The 23,968-nt window shown below is 39.6% G+C and overlaps 2 protein-coding genes across 2 annotated transcripts; both read left to right on the top strand.

The window, feature by feature from the left end:
- Positions 1-3,521: 3,521 nt before the first annotated feature.
- On the top strand, positions 3,522-12,548 carry peds1 (plasmanylethanolamine desaturase 1). Its single transcript, XM_031735877.2, has 6 exons — positions 3,522-3,849; positions 6,568-6,687; positions 6,780-6,871; positions 6,950-7,094; positions 7,226-7,438; positions 8,656-12,548. The coding sequence occupies exons 1-6, from the start codon at positions 3,714-3,716 to the stop codon at positions 8,775-8,777; spliced, it is 828 nt and encodes a 275-aa protein (XP_031591737.1). The 5' UTR covers positions 3,522-3,713; the 3' UTR covers positions 8,778-12,548.
- Positions 12,549-16,717: 4,169 nt separating this feature from the next.
- On the top strand, positions 16,718-21,248 carry LOC116317189 (ubiquitin-conjugating enzyme E2 variant 1-like). Its single transcript, XM_031735880.2, has 4 exons — positions 16,718-16,812; positions 17,806-17,954; positions 18,907-19,032; positions 20,634-21,248. Exons 1-4 carry the CDS (start codon positions 16,791-16,793, stop codon positions 20,778-20,780), a joined length of 444 nt encoding a protein of 147 aa, XP_031591740.1. The 5' UTR covers positions 16,718-16,790; the 3' UTR covers positions 20,781-21,248.
- The last annotated feature ends 2,720 nt before the right edge of the window (positions 21,249-23,968 follow it).

Raw genomic sequence — 23,968 nt, 5'->3', positions numbered from 1 at the left:
GCTCCCAGTGACTGTTTGTGCATACACTGACATATTTGTAGCAGAATACACACTCACTGACCACTTTATTAGGTACACCTGTTCAACCGCTCGTTAACGCACACATCTAATCAGTCAGTGTATTTATGCATGTAGACATGGTCGAGATGACCTATTGAAGTTCAAACTGAGCATCAGAATGTGGAAGAAAGGTGTTTTAAAATGACTTTAAATGTGGCTGGTCTGAATATTTCAGAAACTACTGATCTACTGGGATTTCCCACACAAACATCTCTAGGTTTGAATTTTTCCTCTTTGGGGATCAGAGGGATTACCTGTCACATGTTATTTTAAATCTTATAATGTGTCACATTATTTTTTAAATAACCAATGAACCGTTAAGACACCTTACCTGAGCATATACTGGCAACCTCATACGCAGCTGAAGCATCACAGGTGACAGATGTAACTGTAACACCTGTTCCTGTTTTCAGCAGTGACGTGGCACTTGCTCAAGATTTGGGGTCAACAGAGGAATACCTGAAGGATTTAGCAGCTTAACACTTTTGTTGATTATGTTTGCCGAGATGCTGTCTATGATTACACATAGTTGCAGTGAAGGCTTAAGTGTGATGAAAAAACAGATTACAAAAGGTCAGATTTCTCAGAGCGCCTAACATCCAAGATAAAAAACAAACACACATAGATCTACAGTGCATGATATGGTAATAGAATATCTCAACATGATCATCAAAACTGAGAAGACTGTCCAAAATGGTAAAATTCCTGTTTTTCACGCTGTATTTCAGAGAAAGGGATGACAAATATGATCACATTTTTCTGTCTCTGTGTTGTTTCTGTTCTAAAAGGTTTGGAGGCATCCAGCAGTTAATGTCATCAGTGCAGGTAAGATCATCAGAGAAAAATGCTGAGTACAAATGCACATCATCTGTGTAGGAATGGCAGGATATATTATGATTCTTTATGATAGTAACAAGCAGAACCATGTAAAGGTTAAGGAGTAAGGGACCGAGGACAGACCCTTGAGGAACCCCAGTTGAATTTATCTTATTCTGTGGATCTAAAACCACTAACTGATACATAAAAAGTTCTATAGGTGTGAAGCTTTTATGTCCTGTTAAAACCAACTGAGTCATGAAGGTTTTGGTTTAAAATTTCATGATGTGTCAAAAAAGTGAGATGACACAACCCTCTTTCTGAAAAATGAACTCATTAACTCCCTTTTACCTTCCATGTGATCAACCACTTCCCCAAAGCCTCAGGTCTCTAGCTGAATATAAATAAATGTGAGATACTGGCTCTGCATGAGTCTCCCCTGCAGTCAATATGTAATACACATTTAAAAGGAAGTGAAATGTTATGGATTTATACGGATGAGATAGGAACAGAAAATAGGAATATTTGTGTTGGTATAAGAAATATAAACCAGTTCAAAATATTCATTTTAAACTGATTGCTGCAAAGGGACATAGCAAAACAACAAAAGCAGCTTTCAGCTACTCTGTTGCCACATAGCACCACGTGTTTGATTTGGCATAGGTTTTTAATGCTTATTTATTTATTTATTTATTTATTTATTTATTTATTTATTACAACAGATGTGCTTATGGACACACACTCCAAAATGGATGGCTGTTTCTGGCTTTAATTGAGCCAGCCAAATTTTCTTGCTAAGCAAACGTGTTAACCGCTACACCATTGGAGGCATAAATGTAACATTAGTAAGTGATATGGTTAAAAATTATAAAGATCTTGGGGCTAATGCCATTGTTTTTTATATTACGAATAGTACTTCAAACTGAGATGGTTTAGAGCCTTGATTCTGAACAGACACTACTTTTGATCATTATTGCCAGTGTGATTTTTGGAAAAAGGGGTCAAACAGATTTCTATCAGCAGGTCATTCTCTACTGGAAATGAATCTATAGCCATAATTTTTGTCCACACAACACACCTGTGTGGAACACCAGATGCATTAGACTTGGTACGATATCTGTGTACGGATGTAGCTAATTTTATGGATTGGAAAGGTAATCTATTACAGCCTGAGGTGCACCGAGAAAAGTTCAAGTTAGGATGCACTGCTAAGAGTTATAAAACATTGACAAGAGCCATCTAGGTCTCTCTGAGATCAATGATTAAAGAAGACATTGTGTACTCTAGGACTTCTCCCAGACTGACAATAATTGACTTTTGTCATAGTAGGTGTACAAACAAAGTTATCAGAAATATTTTATTAGACGAAATGTATCATAACCCAGTAAGAAGGAATTATATTCTGAGGAAGTTCAGGTGTTACAGAGAACACCTGTTTCACTTCCTCTCCTAAATGAGATTTACCCAACTAATGAATACATAAAGCTGAAATTTTATTTGGATGTGAACTCTGGTTTAAAAAAGATATTGAAAGTGTGGACCTCATGATTCTATTTTTATTAATTTAATTTCTAGAACTACGTGTGAAGCTGGCTGCAGTCCAGGCTGCTTCAATGCCCACATATAACAATGATTTTAATTAAATTTGGAATTATTATCAATCAATCCTAAATTGGATTCCATTATCTGGATTGTGGTATTATTAGGGAAGTCTTTTATTCACAAATACTTGCATTCAATTTTAAATTTAAACCATGCATAAACATGGCTGGTTATTTTAAGTTTAATGCACTGTTTGAGTGTCTAGTTTCTTTCTTTTGTACACCCGGTTTTGTATATAAATATTCTTAGTGCCTTATTTGACTGTGTGGTTGTTCATAAAGAAAGTTGTCTAAAAACTCCGCTTCCCGTTAATTCCATTGCACAGATATTGGCTGCAACTCACGTAGAACACCAGGAGAGGGCGCTCAAGATAGTGTTGAGGGAACAAGTGACTGGAAGTAAATGCATTTACAAATACTTATAAGACAGAACATGCCGCATATAATTTCAGTTTTCACTAAACGGTATCGATAGTGCGTTCGTGCTGAAATAGAAGTTCATTTTTTTCTTACAGGAGAGCATAATTTACAGCTAAAATTCTAGCATTCTGCCAATGTTGCTGATTGGTTAGTTAAGGATTTACGTCAGGATAGACTCCCTTGACGATACCCATTAATAAGCCACTACTAGTAAGGAACCTTTGCTTCAGAAGCGTATTTATATTACCACAGAAACTTACGTGTGTGTAAAACAAAATAAAACAAATAAGTACATTATTTGTGGTTTCCGTGGCTGCAAGCTTCATGCCTGAAATGAAAATGTCATATACCGTGCCGTAAAGTGGCACATAGTGCGGTGACCTACCCAAAGTAGAAAGAAATGTAAGATTTTTTTTTTTAAGGAATAGCTGTAAATTGTGTCAGCGCCTTAAAACATTATTGACCCTAGTGAAGGTTACTGTTTACTGCACTAAATTTGCATTAGTGTTTCCTGCTCACTGTTTTCTACAGTCAATGTTCTGGACTATCACGGGCACGAGCAGAGCGGGTTCCAGACAGGACGGGTGGGGTCAGGAAATTCGATCGCGCCCCTCGCAGCCCCCTTGCCTATTGGTCACTTGGCTGCCTGTGAAGTAACCAAGCAGCCAACTGGCTGTTGATTGGTAGCTGCGTTCAACGGCTTGCACCCCATTGGCTGAAAACGTTACACTGTCTGTGGGCTGAGAAGTTGGTGATTCTGTTGGTTCCTGGTGGTGAGTAGAGAGATTGAAGGGGCCGGGCCCATAGCGGAAAGAAATGGCGAGTATGGTTAACGAGAACGAGTGTGGAGGGGAAACACAGAGCCTTGAGCCGCAGGGACCGGGCCGGGGAGCGGCCAGATGGGGTCCACAACACGCCGGTGCCCGAGAACTGGCTAATTTGTACTCGCCAGGTGAGTCGATCCTCTCCGCTGCAGCTCCGTCTCATGGGCTTGTTCACCGAGTGGCGGTGTGACATAACGACGGTCTTTATTCAGTCACCAAGAAACAAACTGCTAAAACTACTAAACGAAAAGCAGCAGATTGTATTTAACTGCTCCACTTAAATGACACCGAGCAGTTGTCGGCAGTATGGGTGTATTACAGCCACGGTGCTGTCGTGACACAAGAGGAAATTATGTCAGAGTGGCTGAATTTGTTTTCGAGTGGCTGTGCTGCTTTGACATTTCGAGCATCAGTGAAAGAGGTTATAGAAGAATCCACTGCCTCTGCTTTAGGCTCAGAAACCTCGTCTGGTCACGGAGCTGCTATGACCTTTCGTATCTGTGCTGTTGTTGGTTGCCAAGTCAGCACACACGGGCTGCAAACACAACCAAAAACTCATGCTCTGAATTGTTTGGAGAGCTCCATCGGTCACCCTGTTAAAACACTCAGTGGTGTTTCACGCCCATCATACAAATGCATTTTAAGCTCATAATGGCAACTGAAACTAGGTTTTGCATGTGACTGATTAGAAACTTATTTTAGTTCCTGGGCCACATGCAGCCCCCGTTTGATCTTAAGTGGGCCAAACTGGAAACACTGCATTAAAAACACCCAGGAAGTCCTGTGATAGTGGTCATCTGGGCCAGAGAGAGAGACATCCTTTATCCCAGTCCATTAGACATTTGCCACTCAAGAGAAGATATTTGTAATGCCTTAAGAAAAATGTGCAACTTCAAAAATATTCTGCTTTTCCACATTTTCTGAGTCTACTGTCATTACACGCGCATTACATTTCTATACAGTTAAGTCACAGCAGGTAGCATGGTTTCTGCATATTAAAAACCTTGTTACTGTATGATTTAGTTTATCTAGATCTAGATTTCATTTGACATTTTCAAACATCAGAGATAGATGTTCACATGGACAAAAAAAAAACCTGTGTAGAGTCTTAAAAAAATGCCCCCAAAGTAGAGGCTAATGCGTGTTTATTGGGTGCTGTTGATTGCTTCTGTTTGTCTTCAGATACTTTTTCATGGCAGGTTTTGGACCTTCAGTGAGAGAATATGAGGAATAATAATCATAGCATCAGTATTCGGACTCACAAATGTCAGCAAATTCCTGGAAGGAGATTGACAAAACTGACCAAAACAAAGGGTGACGTCCCAGGAGGGAAGAACGTCTCATCATTTTATTTGTATCTGGCAACTGGCGCTGCCTATGAAGCACCCAGATACATTATTAACACATAATGCACCAACACAAATGCTGGCAACACTTAACGTAGGTAATGTCGGTTAGGCAAAAGTCTAAATCAGGCCTTAGAGAGAGGGTGAGGAGACATGTGAAGGGAGTTGGGAGCAGAACAGCTGCTCCCCTGAAAGAGCCAGCTGAGGTGGGTCAGGCATCGTTTCCTAGGTGCCTTCCCTTGGAGGTTTTCCAGGTAAGTTCCTCTGGGGATAGACCCAGAATTCACTATGTCATCAGTATTGAGAATGCCTTGGGGACCAGGCAGGAATGGGAGATGTTACCGGAAATATAAGGATGTTCTGGAATACCCAGTGCATGTTTGGAGCCACAAAAATTTGACTTAAGCAAAACAAATCTGATGAATGTTTCTCAACATTAGGGCTTTCTTAACAGCTCAGCACAGAGCACCAATATCACTGACTAACATTTCTGACCAAAAGCAATGCAAATTCACGTTAGGCAAGGAAAATGATAAAACCACAGGCTATGATAGAGCGGGTAGATAAGCCGCCATGTTCAGCTGTGTGTCTGGTCAATAACACGGCTGGCTCATGTTTCCTGCTTCGGCTGTTGAGTGACTCTTTGGTGGCAGGGGAGGTGGGATAACCACTATCTTTGGTGTTACAGAATTCTCCAGTGGATTTCTATTCATCATTTGTTGAGTGCATTAAATCTCCTGCTTATAGTGTCTCTGGGGTGGGCATTTAACTGGTGGATGATTGGGCCACTGCAGACAACATCTGCTGAAAGCTGAATTAATCAAATTTTTGTGGGCTAAATTATCATCAGATCATTCTATTTGTTTTTAATGTTTTGGTAAAATGGTTATGGTTTCACAAGTGGGGCATGACAGAAAAAAAAATAAGCACCACAGTTTAATGTAACATACATTTGTTTAGGACAGATTTATTGGAGCATAAGCTGATGTAAATATAAAACAGCCAGTAACGATGAGGTCAGGGGTTAATGAGGGTTAATGCAACAAACTAGTATTATATTTTTCAATTACTTAATCAAAATGTACCAAAAATGTGAGTGGGTTCAAAATGAGTTAGCTCATGCTCAAAAATTCCCCTTTGACTAATATTAAAATCTGTGGGATAAGCACCAAACTACTGAATTTTTTTAAAAAGGAATAAGTCATATTCACCGACTCCTTTTACTAAGATCTAGTCTTGTGTTTTCACACTGTGTTTGCTGCTTTTTTGCTGTTTTGTTTCTAGGTCACTAAATTACAGTCTTCTTTGTGCTGTAACATGTGGACAGGTATTTCAGGCCCTGCTGCTCATTATTGTCAAAGAACAGAGGAATGCTGCCACATCAGACAAACACGCAGAGTCATTTGCTAACCTTTGAACATCATTGGATTATCTGCACTGGAAACGCTGCACAAGTGATAGAATTTGTCACTAAAAAGCTCCTGTTTTTTGTTCTTTAAGGCAAAAGATGTCAAGAATGGATCAGTGTCATCCTCTGCTTCTCTCTCATGGCCTTCAACCTCATTTACCTCCTTGCCAATTTCCATCAGGGACATACATGGTCCATCCTGCTGGGCATTGGTAAGTACTAAATTAAAAAAATGATATAATCTTCTTATGTGTTATTATTTGCTGTCTCTTTTATCAAGCTTCTCTTTTTTTCTCCTTTTTAGTGGCAGGTATCCTCACTGCAGACTTTGCATCAGGATTTGTTCACTGGGGGGCTGATACGTGGGGATCGGTAGATCTACCCATCTTTGGAAAGGTATGATTTCCCATCATTTACCTCCAAATAGTCATTTTTCAAAGGGAGCACTTTCCTTAATTTGCCACATATATGCAGGCCTTTATACGTCCATTCAGAGAGCACCACATCGACCCCACAGCCATCACCCGTCACGACTTCATTGAGACCAACGGTGACAACTGCATGCTGACCATAGTCCCTCTAGCAAACATGGCCTATAACTTTCTCACCCTCTCACCTGGTGAGTTTTGTATCAACAAAGCATTATCTCCATCGTGAAAATACGCTAATCTGATAAAACCAGTTTCTTTAAGAAAAGGGCAGGAAGGCAACAGCAAACAAACTACCATGTTTGTCTTCTTTTACCTGCAGCGGAGATTTACCATATCTACCCCCTGTACTGCTACCTGTATGCACTGGCCATCTTTGTGACTCTTACCAACCAGATTCACAAGTGGTCTCACACATACTTCGGGCTGCCTCGTTGGGTCGTGTTCCTGCAGGACTGCCACATCATCCTTCCCCGCAAGCACCACCGCATCCATCATGTCTCTCCTCACGAGACCTACTTCTGCATCACTACGGGTTTGTAGTATTATTTCATCAGGATTACTCAGAACATTTCTCACACTACCCAACCAAACTCTGTCTACCCACTTCTGCTATATTTGCATGTTCACATGGAGGGTTTGCTACATTAGGGCTTAGTCATACAGGCCCAGAGACTGGTTGTTGACCAGCCCGCAACCGCTGTGCGCTAAGGAAACATGTGTATTCCCTGACCAGTTGGTGAGTGGTTGCTGGCTGTTGCAGGGTGAAAACGGTTGCATAGAGGGTGCTTCATGTCCAGGCTTGCATGACTGACTTTAGGCTGTAGTGCTTTAAAACCTCCCAACAATGAAGCTGCACCTGTGCTGACTTACTGACAATGTGTTTGTCATGAAAACTGCTCCTTGCGCAGTTAGATTGTGTGCAAATACATGTACATTTATCTGCGAACTGCTCAAAATAGGATCAGTAAACTGTATTTAGACTCATACTACGTGTGTAATTATCTAAAAGTTGTCCTAAAGTTCTGTATTTAAACAGGCTGGGTTAATAATTAAGTTAATAATCTTTTTTTGTTCCACGGTTGGGTCTTAAAAGTGAGTGATTATTTCACCTTGCTGTAATGCCTGATTTAGGGTATCTTCGTAACCTGTGGGCAAAAGAGAGGCTTTTTTTTTCTGTCTGATTGCAGCCCGCCTGTAGTCTGAGCAAGCTTTAGTAACATGTTTATAAACTGTCTGTGTGGAGAACAAAAAAGGAACTTATTGACCTAAATTCAATTTAGAAACCACTGGTCACCCAGAGCCCGGTCATTAACAGGAAGTTTTGGTGCAGGTATATAATATCCGGCTGCACCTGCAGCCCAGAGACATTGGCGGTTGACCGCAAAAGCAAAGTCACAGAGTAGCTGAGGGATTCTCAGTAGTAGAAATATCAGATGTGGTCAGTTAGTGGAAAGGGTTGTATTATTACAGATTTTCAGAGCTTACCAGAGTTAAAAAATAAGAATATGTTTCAAAGAAAGAAGGTTAAGGCAGGTTTTATAGTTTTCCATTGTGCATTTATTTCTGTCGAAAGATGGGTTTTGATTTGTTGCTTGCTGCTGTATTTACACCCTACATCTTCATTAAGAGTGCTTCATTCAGTGTTATGAAGAGTCACAGTGGATAGGGTCTGATTTAAGAAAGACAGACAGAATAAGGGATGTAATTAAAGATGATTTGAGAGTTAACATTTGTTTTTTAATTCTCCAGGTTGGCTGAACTATCCTTTGGAGAAGCTGGGTTTCTGGAGATACTTGGAGGATCTCATCCAGGGCGTGACGGGAGAGAAGCCGAGGTCGGACGATCTGAAATGGGCTCAGAAAGTCAAGTAACACAGCGGGCTAACTGCACCCTACCTCAGACAACACTGGGTCCGTCCAGGCTTCTCATCCCTTTTTTCCCCACGCTTTGGAATCCATAGGGAGAAAAACTATCTAACACTTTCTGATGCCATAGCTTTAACTATTGCACATTTGTTTTTCTGTTTTTCAAAAGGAGGGCTTTGTTGGTGGAATTTTTCATCACTCTCACACAGATAATATTTAAAAAAAAAATGCAATATATCCTTGATACTTTATATATTTAACACAGCTCATCACTTTTTAGGGGTTTTGCTAAGGAAGAGCGATCATATACATTTGAAATCACTTTCTAAGGAAATCAAATATTTTCTCCACATAAAAAAAAATCAAACTCAAGAAAAAAAATACTTGAAAGGTTGAAAACTCTTTGCTTCTCCAGAGCCACAGCTGTTAATTTGAAGTGATGATGAATCACATTATATTTAGCTCAGCTTTATTTTCTGTGGATCTGTCTCTGCATCTCCACTTTATCAAGGATCTACTTGATGTGCAACTGATTTAGGCTTGAATTCTATTTCGGTCACGGCGCGTAGTCAGGCTTGGGTGATGTAGGACTTTTGGAAGCTTTACCAATGTTGATATCTAAAGATCAAATTGATAAATATTACTTTTACATTTATTGTGTACTTGCACATTTGGGTTCAGCTCAGCCCACTTTTGACACTGTCTTTAAGAGCGAGGTAAAGATGCGTTCAAGGATGATTAATATAAACTGTTTCTAAAACACAGCCATATTTAATTGTTTAATCTGGGGTGTGTCAAACCCCCAAAAATGACTCCAAAAATACTGAGGAACATAGACGGTGTAAAAGATGGACGTAGCCACACTGAGGTCACCCAGAGGTCAGTAAACTGCACACTTATTGGCTGATGACTTGTCAATCACAACTGGTCAGCTAATGGATAATTATCCTTTCTGAAACTTAGAATGAGCAAAATGTATTTAATATTTTATCTAATATGACCTGAAATGAGTGGATCAGATCCATAAAAGCATTTCTTGGAGGCCATTAAAAAGAACGTATATTTAAAGCACTTCCATGTTGGCTTCAGTTTTCAGTCCTGGGAGCTGCGTCCATCTTTTATACTTTCCTAACAAAGAGGAGATGTTACCACGAGATGCTAAAGGAAAAGAACCCCCCCCCCCCAAAAAAAAAAAAATCACAAGAAAATGCTAACTGCTCCTGTCGGATCATAGTGGTATTTTGAATTTCATTTGTGGATCTTTGCATGTGATCCAACCATTGAAAAAGTCATTATCAAACAAAACCATTTGATTTGAAAGGCTTGTAAAAATTTACATAACTGCAGTCATCACTGATGTTAGGTCGTTATAAAATCGGGGCAAATAAAATAAATTCGGTTGTTTTTATCTGCTGGGTTAGTCTGGCCCTAAAATCAGACGATCATGTGCCCTCCATGCAAACTAACCAGTTTGCAGGAAAGAGGCACATGCAGTTTTTTTTGTCAAGCTGCCTTACACGCCGCAGATGCAGTACTTCTGTTTGTTTTTGGTTCAGCTGCAGCACTTTTTGTTGTAATGTTGCATTGTTCTGTCATTCTGGGGTTTGTATCTCGCGTAGTGAGACGCAGACACTCCAATGTTACGTGTCAGCTTTGTGTGATACTGTTTTCACTCCGTGCTTCTCGCTATTGCTTGTATCGTGGAAGGAGACTGTCAGGTTCAGAGCGTAACATTCCCGCTGACCAACGCTGCCACCGTGCACCTTCTCGGTAACTGTGACAAGCAGGCTCGGTGATTGTTTCAAGGGCTTCACTGAAGGGTGACGATCTTGGAATTTCCTTTAAAACCTCTAGATGAGATTAATTGGTTGAAAGTTTTAATGTTTCAGTCATTGATTTGTAAATGTATTGTACAGCAATTAACTATGCATTGTAATAAGAGGCCCTTAATTATATGTCTTAACTCATCTGATTAGGTTCAAATGCCTTTCTTTTTCTATAGTTTACACATATTTGCTAAGTCAGAAGAACTGGAGTTTAAAAATTTAGCTACTTAAGGAATTGCATGACAATTTTTCTTTTTTCTAATTAAGATGTCACACAGACGAAAGAATGCATGCATGCATATAGCATGTCGGCTTGTGCAAGCAATACACTGGGTCACCAGCTTTCCTTTGAGTTTGTGTAAAAGCAGTCATGAATGGGGAGGATTGCGCTCGCTCCAGAGGAAATTAATTGTACTGCTTTTAAGAGATGACCCCAAACTTTGACCAAATGGTCCCAGGTCTGAACCACCAAAGTGTTATCTTCATTCCAAGGAAATCCTGGCAAAGTTTTTCAGGCGGAAATGGGAGAAGCTAACCTTCTTAGGTTGACCAGGTTAAAGGCTTACTTGTTAAGCTTAAAGTAGACAGATTAATGATCATTACAGTTAAGTTTGCAGCCAAAGTTCTGCTTTATGTTACGTGATATTCCACTTTTAGAATCCTTCATACTTGATTATATAGGATTATTTACCATAGGTCCGCAGCAGGAGTACACTGTAGACTGCATCGTGCTTGTAGAGTATTGTGAGAAGCAGTTTTGTGTGCGCTTGGTAGTGTCATTTTGCTGGTAGATGGATGGTGTTACGTGTGACTGCATTAAAGTTTAAGGCCTGCTTGAGTTCTACTCTTGTAGTTCTTCTTGGTCAGTATTAGGCAAAATGTTTGTGCACTGTTAGACTGCGGTGAGTGAACGCGTTGGAGCCTTTGCAGACAGCTTTCTAAGTGGGAATCTTGGCGTTGGCTTTGCTGGATGTTTCGGTGCTTAAGCAAGTTGCTTTTTGTGATCTTATAAAGGTAATGGCAGTTTAAAGGATGCTTTGTGCTTTTGTTAATCAGCAGAATAGAAAAAAATAAGTATAGAAGGTTTAAATGATAGATATGACACGCCATAATTCATTTGGAAACTGACGACTTTATTTTAAATATGTATGATGAGCTCAGAAGGAACCCAAACCATAATAATCTTTGCTTGGAGAAAGACTGGACATCAGTAGGTGTGTACGGCTTTCATGGTGAATAACCTGGTTGTGAGTGTAGCTCTAAGATGCATAAGCTTTCTTCTTACTCTCCAGATGATCTCAGGATTGTGGTTAGATTAATTAAAGTAATTGTGAAAAACAAACTCCTTTTTTTTGTGAAGTTAAGGCCATTATTTCAGAAATAAAAGTCATATACATTGGATTTTTTTTTTGTTTTGTTTTTAATCCAGAGTAGTCACATTATCGTAGATGCTTTCTGGGATCTATGGTTACCATAAATCAGTACAGTTAACTTGGCCACTTGTTATTGAGGTAGAATTTGTGATCGAGCTGTATTTGGATTTTCCGCTTAGAGACAGTGAACTTTCAGTGGATTTGAACGGTGTTTTGCGACAGTATGTGGTCAATTAAGTATTTTTTTCACACCTGAAAAATTTAGTGAGAGCAAATGAAGATGTTAGTAAGTGAGATGGGCAGTTAGAATCTCTCCTCGGACTTTATTGAATCGCCTTATCCTCTTGCCAACAATGTGGGAAAAGAGTTTGACTGACTTTAAATTGCTCTTCATTTGACTCTTGCTTCTTCTGAGGTAAGGTCCATGTGGATGTTGTTGTTGTTGGTTATGTACACCGGTGGTGGGGATGGAGTTCTAGATATCAGATTAATGCCTTGATGCCTTTTTGTTGTCTTCCAGTTGGAGGACTTACAGTGTAAATAATATACTGTATTTATAAATAAACTAATAAACATATTTCTGTGTTTCTCTTTCTTTCTGTTATCATTATTATTGTTATTATTTTAATTTAGTTTAAGGGTGGGAAAAAGTGTATAATTTAATCTGTTTTAGGAACTTAGGTGACGATTTCACAGGGTACACAGAACACCACCTTCTCATACATAATAATTCTATTTTTTTTAACCTTGTGATGAAATTTTAAAAAGCTAATTTGCATATACAAGTTTTAATTTGAATTATATTAGCAAATCTTTTTGCAATTTATTCTTTAAAATGTATAGTGCAATTTATTTAGTTTTTTACATGGGGAAAAAAATCACACCGATGATATAGAAGTCTCTAAAACTCGCAAAAACTCACATATCAAACATGATACACTTTAGCATTAAAGGGTAAAATAACCTGCTTGATTGTGTTTATATTTGCCTAAGTAAAGACTTTTTCACCATAGCTTTTTGCAGAAAAGGTACAGTAATTGCCAGCATCTGATGGTCTTCTGCTGCTACTACAGGTACTTGTGTCAGTGGTTAAAACATCCACTATGAAAAGCGTATTAATAATTAATGACCCTGTCTGTACCCAGAGCCTGGCCCTCGACACATTTACTGCTAATCGATGTGCTTCTCACAGATGCAGCTGTCATGTTACATTCCAGGCTTCTGTTTATTCCAAATAAAACAAACACTTTAAATTTACTTATTCAGTTAATCCTGTTCAAGCAGAACAGACAAATTATTCCGCACTCAGTTCGACTACACCATATTGAGGAGAATCTACAATAACAAAAGCATTCAGCAGTCATTTCATTAGGGACACCTGTTCTGCTGCTTGTTAATGCAAATATTAACCAATCACATGGTACAAAGACAAATCTATTTAAGTGTGTAGACATGTGCTGAAGTTCAAGCACCAAAATGAAAAAGAAAGGTGATTTAAATGCTGATGCCTGATGGGCTGAGTATTTCAGAAACTGCTGATCTACTGGGATTTTCCTGCACAACCATCTCGAGAGGTCACGGAGAACCATCTGAAAAAGAGAGAATATCTTTGCAGAGCTGCAATTCTCTGTGTGAAAATGCCCTGTTATCTCAGAGGTTAGAGGAGAGTGGCCAGACTGCTTTGAGCTGGTAGGAAACTAAGTCAAACAACCGCTTTATACAACCAACGCACAACACGTCAAACTTTGAAGCAGAAACTACTCCAGGTGCCACTACTGTCAGTTAAGATCAGGAAACTGTGGCTACAATTCACACGGGCTCACCAAAACTGGAAAACAGAAGAATGGAAAAAGAATTTGCCTGATCTAGTGTCTTGATTTCCTGCTGTCACATTCAAATGGCAGGGTCAGAATTTGGTAGAAACAGCTTTCAAGCATGAAAGCATGGATCCATTCTGCCTTGTCTCAACACTTCAGACTTGTGATGTTTATGTAATGGTGTGACAAATATTTTCTTGGTACCCTTTGGACCCTTTAGAGCCAAATTGGCATCTTTAAAATACCACAGTCTGCCTCATTATTGTTGCTGACCATGTCCTTCCCTTCATGACCACATTGTATCCATCATCTCATGTTGGTTTTCCAGCAGTATAAAGCACAAAGCTCACAATATCTCAAACTGGTTTCTAGAAAATGACAATGAGTTCACTGTTCTCAAATGGCTTCAACAGACGCCAGATCTCACAGAGAGTACCTTTGGGATGTGGTGGAACATCATGGATATTGTTTGATATCCCAATTCTTTGATCTTTGGGCTGAAGGAAGAACAACACTCGGTGTATAAATGCTCAACCAACAATCTCTCGCACTAAGCATTCACATTCTTTCTCTCTTACAGCGCCTAAGTGACGACCTTGGCTTCCTGTTTTATCTCCTCCTGATGAGATGGGGCAGAAAACCTCTACAATATGTTCTGTTCTCTTTGTAATCAGAAAAGGAAAGCCATGATTCGACACAAACAGCATTTCTTATAACTCAGCAGTATAATGCATCATAAAACAGTGTAATGATTTCACAGTCTTGAATCCAAGGCATAATGTGGCCTATAGCCGTATAATGATTCAACAGTTCTTTGATTAGAAGTGTAAGGTGGCATAAAACAGTATAATAATCTCACAATATGCAGCCAACAAACCTACAGCAACTGTGTGATGCTGTCATGTCAGTTAGTAGGGCTGGGTTAATTGATGACAGGGTACACTCTGGACAGGTCCCAGTGTATCGCAGAGCTAACACAGAGAGACAGACAACCATTCACACTCACACCTATGGACAATTTAGAATCATCAGTTAACCCAGCTGCATTCAGACTCCACACAGACAGGCTGCTGTGGAGTCAAACTCAGGACCTTCTTGCTGTGAGGCAACAGTGCTAACCACTGCGCTGCCCTGTGAATACTTGTGATCAATAAATGATCAAAAGGGGGGGATGTGATGACACTGGACAGCTGCTGTACTCTGTACTGTTTTCTGAGAACTTTGCCAAGGCAAATTAAGATCTCACAGAGATAACTTGTTTTATTTCAGATTTTCGTAACAGCTGATACTGACATAACAGTGTCACACAGTTGCTGTAGGTTTGTTGGCTGCATATCCATGATGTTCCACCACATCCCAAAGGTACTCTCTGTGAGATCTGGTGTCTGTTGAAGCCATTTGAGAACAGTGAACTCACTGTCATGTTCAAGAAACCAGTTTGAGATATTGTGAGCTTTGTGCTTTATCCTGCTGGAAAACCGACATCAGATGATAGGTTCAATGTGGTCAAAAAGGGAAGGACATGGTTAGCAACAATAATGAGGCAGACTGTGGTATTTTAAAGATGCTCATTTGGCTCTAAAGGGTCCAAAGGGTACCAAGAAAATATTCGTCACACCATTACATAAACATCACAAGTCTGAAGTGTTGAGACAAGGCCGAATGGATCCATGCTTTCATGCTTGAATGCTGTTTCTACCAAATTCTGACCCTGCCATTTGAATGTGACAGCAGAAAATCAAGACACTAGATCAGGCAAATTCTTTTTCCATTCTTCTGTTTTCCAGTTTTGGTGAGCCCGTGTGAATTGTAGCCACAGTTTCCTGTTCTTAGCTGACAGGAGTGGCACCTGGAGTATTTTCTGCTTCAAAGTTTGACGTGTTGTGGGTTGGTTGTATCAAGCGGTTGTTTGACTTAGTTTCCTATCAGCTCAAAGCAACCTGGCCATTCTCCTCTAACCTCTGACATCACAGGGCGTTTTCACACAGAGAAATACTGTTTCTGAGTCAAGAACATCTCTTCCTTTAATTTGCAAGCTTAGGTCAACCTTTTGACACTGGACTCCACAGCTTACTTGCTATGTAATAAGCCTGCAGTCAGTCAGTGAATGACCTAATCAAACTTGGCACGCTTTAATCTATCCTTGCTAATTAAGGGTTTCATTCTTTAATCTCTCACAGCAATCTTTTTCTTCTAATATATTGACGCTCCCCCATCTTTGTTATTTTAATTGTGTTTAATTGTGGCCTTAGCCTTCAGAAATACCTTAATTTTTCATTCCCCATGGAGCTGAGGGTGCTGTAAAATGGTTTCACATCAGTAGATGTAGATGCACATGCATGATACCTATACCTACCCTACCTACCTAAAAGTAGATGCACATGCTGATGAATGACCAGAGGCCCATCCTCCTCCTCAGTCTTGCTGGATTTCCACAATTTCTGCAGAAGCACAAAACTTGGACCTAAATTACATGTATACTGATTTATCATGCAATGTGAATAGAACTAGGAGAGAATTACATGCTACATTTGAAGAAAGATGATTGAAAGATATACCGTAAAGACAAAATTCTGGACAAATACTCGTGCCTTTAGAACTGGCTGATTAAAAAACCCCTGGAGCAAAAGGGCAGTTAATAATATCTCTCTTTAATGAAATGACTATTAAAATAAGCACAACATTTTTTGATGCTCTGACAGAATTAAATCATTTAATATAGTGACCTGCCTTGGAAAGTATGCCAGGTTAGATTATCTGTAAATTAATCTGCTACTCTGACGACAACAACAACAACAACAATAATAACAACAACAACAACAACAATACCAATACTACTACTACTACTACTAATAATAATAACAGTTCCGTTTTATACAGCCACATAGCTAATCAGTTTGCTTAAAGCAACAAAGGAAGCGCCGTTGCTGTCTTCTTGCTCGCGCACGCACCGCGGGCTACAATGGTAAAAGTGCGTGCTCGCTCCCGCTGTGTAGCGACAAGATGGCGGTCGCCGCCGGATCAGGTAAAACGGTTGAGACGTATTAATCACTGCGAAAAGCTATTTTTGAACAGTGTTGTCAATGAATTTTTACCGCGTGCCTGTTAGGTTTTATGATTAGATTGATTCTGCATTCAGACGCTGTGCTATGTTGTGTTATTACATAGAAGCTAAAACAAAGCTGAGGAGAATGAATAGGAAGCGATGCTAGTAGCTAAGCTATCTTAAGTTAGATAAAAGGACAGCAGGTCTCACTTCAGTGCTGTTTTATGGGCGTGGAGCCGTTACTCGCCAGCCATCAGCAAATATGAGACATTGCAACTTGTTTATGTATTTGTGTATTCATTTATACATTTTAATTTTAATAGTTTAATTTAGGATGCTGCTTAAATTACAGCATCCTGTTGTCAAACCACAGCACCGCCACCCCACCGGATAATGACAGCCTGTTTGCGACATCAGATTATTTACAGGCGCGATGTGTTGCAAACCGGGTGTGTAGCGTTACTTAAATGTCATCAAGAAATGCGGGTGCATCCCGCAGTAAGACGGTCTTCCTGCCCGGCTGTTAAACGTAAACAGTGACTGTACGTTTTCCGAGAGCTCATGAGGGAAACATGACCTGCGCTGAGCTTCACTGAGCTTCTCTGGAGACGCCGGTGAGCTGAGCTGAATTGCTGCAGCAGCTGGCAGTGTGACTGGGTTTGTTTGGATGGCTCTGTTAAGGGTGCAGCCTCGTCGTATCTTACTGCGGAGGCCAAGTGATGCGGCACCGCCGGAGCCAGATGCTCAAGTCTCACAGGACGTGAAAATAACACCTGCTCTTATCAAAAGGCTCACGCAGGCTGCAAAGCTGAGGCGTCCCTTATTTTTTTTTTCGGTCTTATTGAGTCATAACTTTATAACTGCAAGTCATTTTGTCTGGCACACTGCTGGCAGTTTTATTTAGCTTCATAAATCTACCTGTGGCTCTGGAAGTTTGCATGACTGAATGGCTGTGTGTTTGCCCACAAACAGGCGTTAAAGTTCCTCGCAATTTCCGGCTCCTGGAAGAGCTGGAGGAAGGTCAGAAAGGTGTGGGAGATGGAACGGTGAGCTGGGGCTTGGAGGATGATGAGGACATGACCTTAACACGATGGAGAGGGGTGATCCTTGGCCCCCCAAGGGTTAGTGGTGCCATTTTTAACACCTGGATGAGTACTTTGCAGGAGCAGGGGAGTGTTGACCAAGCCAAAAGATTAACAGTTGCTTAAACCAAAGGTGTCAGGTTTGATTTGTGCATCGCATGATGTCGGGGAGCAAGTCAGGTCGTCCACTTGAAGAAGAGGAAAACATCGAGGCACTAACACTACTTTGCAGTCCTTCGAATGATTGTTTTTGAATTAAAACAGAATAAATGTGAAGCAGAAGCACAATTAAACTCCTGACTAAAGACCAATTATCGCACAAGTTTGCAGCATAATGTTGTTTTTAATTGTTGACAGATGTCCCAGTATCTTTTTAGTTAGTTTGTAATTATAGGTATTTATAAATACTTTAAAAATTGCTCAGTGCTAAGCTGTAAAGTTGAAATGACCTATATGAGACTGTTATTGAAAATGTTGTTTTTAAATTAATGACTGCAGTCCTTTGAGGACCTCTTTCACAGGACCATGGACATTACCGTATGTCAGACTACAGCTGGGTCAGCCAGTTTGTCTTCATCTACAGTGTATTCATTTACTGTGCGACTGGGTAAAACTGCAGCAGTGCTGTCACAGTTACAGCCTGTATGCAGGGAGCATAAAAAAATTCTGGCATACCACCAAATGTTTTGGCCAGAGCCAAAAATTGTAGTAAAATTAGCAGTTATGTTAATTCTAGCAGACATTTTTGTTGATTAGATTAAAGCAAAAGGCACAGATTTGTGTAAAAACAAGGTACCGCAGACTCTTTAAACTCTCCCCAGGGCCTTTGTGAGTCAGGAGAAAAAAACCCCTACAAGGGTATTTCCTGCCTTAGTTTTCACATGATGTTGTTGCACATAGTGAACATTGTGTACCAATTTTTTTTTTTTTTTGTTCTTCAAAGTTTGGTGTGCTGTCTTCTCACCTCTCCCTACCTTTCTTTGTTTAACAGACAAGCTATGAAAACAGGATGTACAATCTGAAGGTTGAATGCGGGCCAGGATACCCAGAATCACCACCTTTTGTCAGATTTGTGACAAAGATAAACTTGAATGGCGTGCACACCTCCAACGGTGTGGTATGTGAATTATTTATCATTATTTTTAAAATGATTGGCTCATTTTGGATGCACTCTGTGGAAGGAGCATCATATCTGCTCTGTGGAGTCAGATAAACAACTGATCAACTAGCTTAAACTGGCCTATCACTGATATGTCAGGATATATGATGTTTCTTATCATCTTATTGTTTAATACTCTCACTTACTGTTAGAATATTGGGTGAAATATCAATATAAGATTTTATTTACTCCTTAAAAGTCCCAAATGGTCCAGCTCTGCAGTTCTGTCTGGTTATGAGTTCATATCATCATGTTTAGAAGACGGCCATTGTATCCATGGAACAAGAGAATAATAGATGATTTACATTATGTACATCTAGATCTTTATTCAGATGTTTTAGGTTTTTCCAAGAGTTTTTTTTTTTTTTTTTTTAAGATCTCAAAAAATTGGTAATGTGGGATCTTTTTTCCTAACTTACATGAGCACCATGCAAGTTAGGAAGAAAGACGAGGGCCAGTTCAGCCTTCATTCTTATTTAAAAACCCACTTTAAGACTTTTTTTTTTTAAACTTTTAATGCTGTATAATCTCCGAAAGAGGTGATTATTGTCTAATATGGTCATCTCAGACACACTGCTCTACCTGTAAACACCCACTTGCTACTCAAACCTTTTATTTTACGTGGCAAAACGCTGGGGGGAAAGGATAAAATTGCTTGTTTCAGTCTGTGGATAAACTGAGAGGCTGTACCAAGGTAATTCATTAGATGAATAAGAATTGCTGTGAGCTATGGATCATGCAAAGCGGCACTAGTCTATTTGGAAATGGAACAGATACAAAGGTCCCCTTTTTTTGCACCTAAATAACATGACTTCCTCGCTTCTTTGTGGGTGGTTGCACTCATTTCACTTGGTCAAGCGTGTCAGTGCTCATTCATCTGTTGCTCTGCTTTTTTTTCTCTAATTGTATGCCCAAGGTTAATGTGTAAAGCTTGACTTAAACACATTGCAGGTTAAAGCAGCAGTAAATCAGTTTCTATGAAAATAAAATAAATATGAATTTAATGGATCTGAACAATGAAATACATTTATTAAAAAATAAATAATTTTTAAAAACATTTTGGTGCTTTAAAAAGGTAAATCCAAGATGGGGGATAATTACGGATGATCTGATATCCTCGTGTCGGTGTTGTTCCCACATCATCATAATAAATGTTGCTCCAGGTTCAACATTGCAAGTGACCAATCACATTGTTGTGACGTCCTCCTTTTGTCAATTTGAAAAATACCGCCTTCAAAACATCTACTTCACTTGCGAGAAGAGAAACCGCTTCTGTCTGCCGATCCAGAAACTTGAATTCTTTGCATTTCAGGATACTTAAGCATTATACATATTGTCCTTGCAGAGGCGGTTTCTCTTCTCACAAGTGAAGTACATTTTTTGAAGGCGTTTGTTTTTTTCGAGGTCGCGGATGACGTCAGGAGAAGGTGATCACTGGTCACTTGCAATGTGGAACCTGGAACAACATTATTTATGATGATGAAGGAACAACACCAACACGAGGATATCAGATCGTCCGATAATTACAATGTCTAACTGCATCCATCTCCACCCTGCAGGTTGACATGCATGCAGTGTCTGCGCTGGCCAAGTGGCAGAACTCCTACAGTATCCGGATGGTGCTGCTGGAGCTTCGACGGCTCATGACCTGCAAGGAAAACATGAAGCTTCCTCAGCCACCTGAAGGGCAGATCTACACCAACTGAGCCCCTGCTACTTTTGACTCCATGTTTTCTTTTTGTTTCCCACTTGTTCCTCTCTCTTTGTTTTGCTTTCATCCCTTTATCCCATCCCCCGCCATGCGACATTCCACCTCCTGTCAACACCTTGGCTGAATGCACACACAACAGAAAACTTATGAATACAAGCAGATACATGCAGACGTACACACAGACACTGCTGTAAACACACACACACACACACACACACACACACACACACACACACACACACACACACACACACACACACACACACACACACACTTATTAAGCCGTCATAAGTCATTCCAGCCCTCTGTCCTCTCCTATCACTGGAGCTCTGGGTGGACTCGAGTCTTCAGTCCACACCAGATACGATCATTCGAATACTGTACATCTTACTAATCTTTTTTTTATTATTATTATTTGTTTAAAAATGCAGATTGTACAATAACATAAATAATATTGAGTGTATCTCGTTGTGTGTTGACTTTTTTTGGATACATATCTTCACATCGATGCATGGGTGCTTCGAGGATAATTCTGCATCAGGGTGTACGTCTGAAACCTCTTATCCAAAACACATTAAATTTTTATTTATTTATTTATTTCATGATGAGATATTTTATTCAGCCTGTGTTCACACGGGCTTACAAACAATTGACTGGATCTCAACAAGTGGGTGCACATGACTGTTAAAAGAAATTCTGTGTAAGAAAGGTCCAAAGTGAGCGATGCATATTCATGCTACTATATCTGATCTTAAGCAGATGTACTGTAGGTCTGCAGTTAAAGCATGCTCTAAAAATATGAAGGAAGCAAGCTACCTCTTTTGAGCCTGTATAAAAAAAGAGCAACTATCTAATGTGAATGTGTCTTTGCTCTTTTATAAATCCAAAATCATGCTTATCACATGGTTGTGGTGCTCGATCTAACTAAACTACAGGGCGGGGCATGTGAGTAACAAGTCATGCAAGTTTACAGGAAGAGTGACAATGCTGTTTAAATGTTCTTTAATGACCTTAGCAGTTGCAGTGGAAGATATGTAGACATGTAATTCATTTAACAGGAAATCCTCTCCCTCCGGCCATATTTACACAGATACACAAGTCTTGCATTGCAATTATATTTAATATACCTCGATAAGCATGAAGTAACATCTCATGTTACTCATGTTGTTTTGGCACCTTTATGGTAATTGAAATAATTAGAAACCTGAATAATAAAATGCGCTCTCACCCAAAAATGTTCAATTTAATTAATCAAGATTAAATAAATGGGGTTGTCCAAACGGACCATTTGTTCCAATTTTGACTAACCCTAAAGGGACTTGCTAGGCAAGACACTCAGTGTAGAAAGCTTCGGTCCCTGCTCAAATACAGTGTAGTAGTGTCTCTCAATAATGACTAAATATTATAAAACGTTCATTTTTTTTGTAATTTAATTGACAAAGATAAACTTGTAAATATTCTGTATTCATTTCATGTGAAATAGGTCAAGACTTTCTTATCTTAATTTTGATCATAGCTTGTTGCTCATGAAAATCAGAAATCCAGTAAATGAGTAGTTTGAATAAACTATTATTCATACAGTATAAATACTGCAGTCCAATACATTAAACCACTATGATGAGTGACTATGCTGACTTGACAGATGTCCAGATGATGACCATTGACACCCTTAAGCCACCGAAGGTCACTGCTGAAAAGGCTGGCTGTTTGTAAAGTAGTGTATTAAAGCATATTAACGGAAAGTTGACTGGGGAAAAGACTGATAGGAAAAGACGCACAAACACTGATGACTGCAGCCTCGAGAAGAGTTCAAGAAGGATCTTCACAAGAAATAAATTGAGGCTCTGTATGTCCCCAAAGAACCACCATGCACAGGTATCTTCAGGAAAGAAACTACGTCTGTCGCATTTCTAATCTCAAACTACTCCAGAACCAGGGACAATGTCAGAAGCATCTCACCTGGACTAAGGAGAAAAATGAACTGGACAGATGCTTCTGATTTATAAAGTCAGGTCCTAAAGTCTGGAGGGAGCGTGCAGAGGTTCAGAATCCAAGGTGCTTGAAGTCCAGTGTGAAGTTTCTGCAGCCTGTGATGATTTGGGTACCATGTCATCTGCTGATGTTGGTTGTGTTTGGTTAACTGGAGCTATAAGCCAAAATAATCAAAATGAATAAAACAAACAAACAAAAAGCAGAAAGCCACCACAGCACCCCACAGCTGCTGAGCTCCATGGTGGATTGACGTCATTTGTTACAGATTCTGTCCACTGAGAATTTATTCCCAGAGAAATGATTCAAATTACATTAAATTTGTTTCTCTAACATCTCCAAAATGTGGTCTGGCTGTCAGTTTGCATAAAGGCTGAGCTGACTCTACAACAACAGACTGTAGCCTGGTTACAGGTTAAAAAAAAATCAAGCCACTAACACCTTTAAAGATGTGTGACTGGAAACGATAACTTCCTCGAAAACACCATTGTTCTCTCACTTTGTTAAACGTACAAGTGCTTTTTGTTCTCAGCTTAGAATATTTTAGCACGTCTTAGAGTTAAGTAAAGCCTGACTCTACTTCTAGTACAGAGTGTGCTTTCTGCATTAGTTACAAGTGATAAACACACTTGAAAAAGGCAAAAGCTTTTGATATTATATACATTTTTGGCCTTTTATACATCTACCACATAGTACTCAATGCTTTTAAGCATGTGGGTCATGTGTGTGACCTGGTGAAGTTCACACAAAACATCAGAATGGAGAAGTTGAAGTGACTTAAAATGTTGGGTGGTTGTTGGTGTCAGAAGGGCTGATCAGAGTATTTCAAAACTGTTTAGAAACTACTGGGATTTTCAAACACAACCATCTCCACAGATTAAATGGGATGTTCTGAAAATAAGAAAATATCCAGTGAGCTACAGTTCTCTGAAGAAAATACCTTGTTCATGTAAGAAGTGGCTAAACTGCTTTGAGCTGATAGAAAGGAAACAGCAACTCAAATAACCACTTTTTACAACTGGGCTGTGCAGAAGAAAATCCCTGTACTCACATGTTGAAGACGAATGTCACTCTTGTCAGTTAAGAACATAAAATTAAGCTACAATTTGCACAGACTGCCCTAAACTGGACATAGATCCATCCTGCCTTGTATCAACAGTTCAGACTGCTGGTGTCGGGAATATTTTCTTGCAC

This window comes from Oreochromis aureus, linkage group 20, assembly GCF_013358895.1.
Source record: "Oreochromis aureus strain Israel breed Guangdong linkage group 20, ZZ_aureus, whole genome shotgun sequence".
NCBI lineage: Eukaryota > Metazoa > Chordata > Actinopteri > Cichliformes > Cichlidae > Oreochromis > Oreochromis aureus.
The sequence above is the reverse complement of the archived record's forward strand: the minus strand, read 5'-3'. Positions and strand labels throughout refer to the sequence as shown.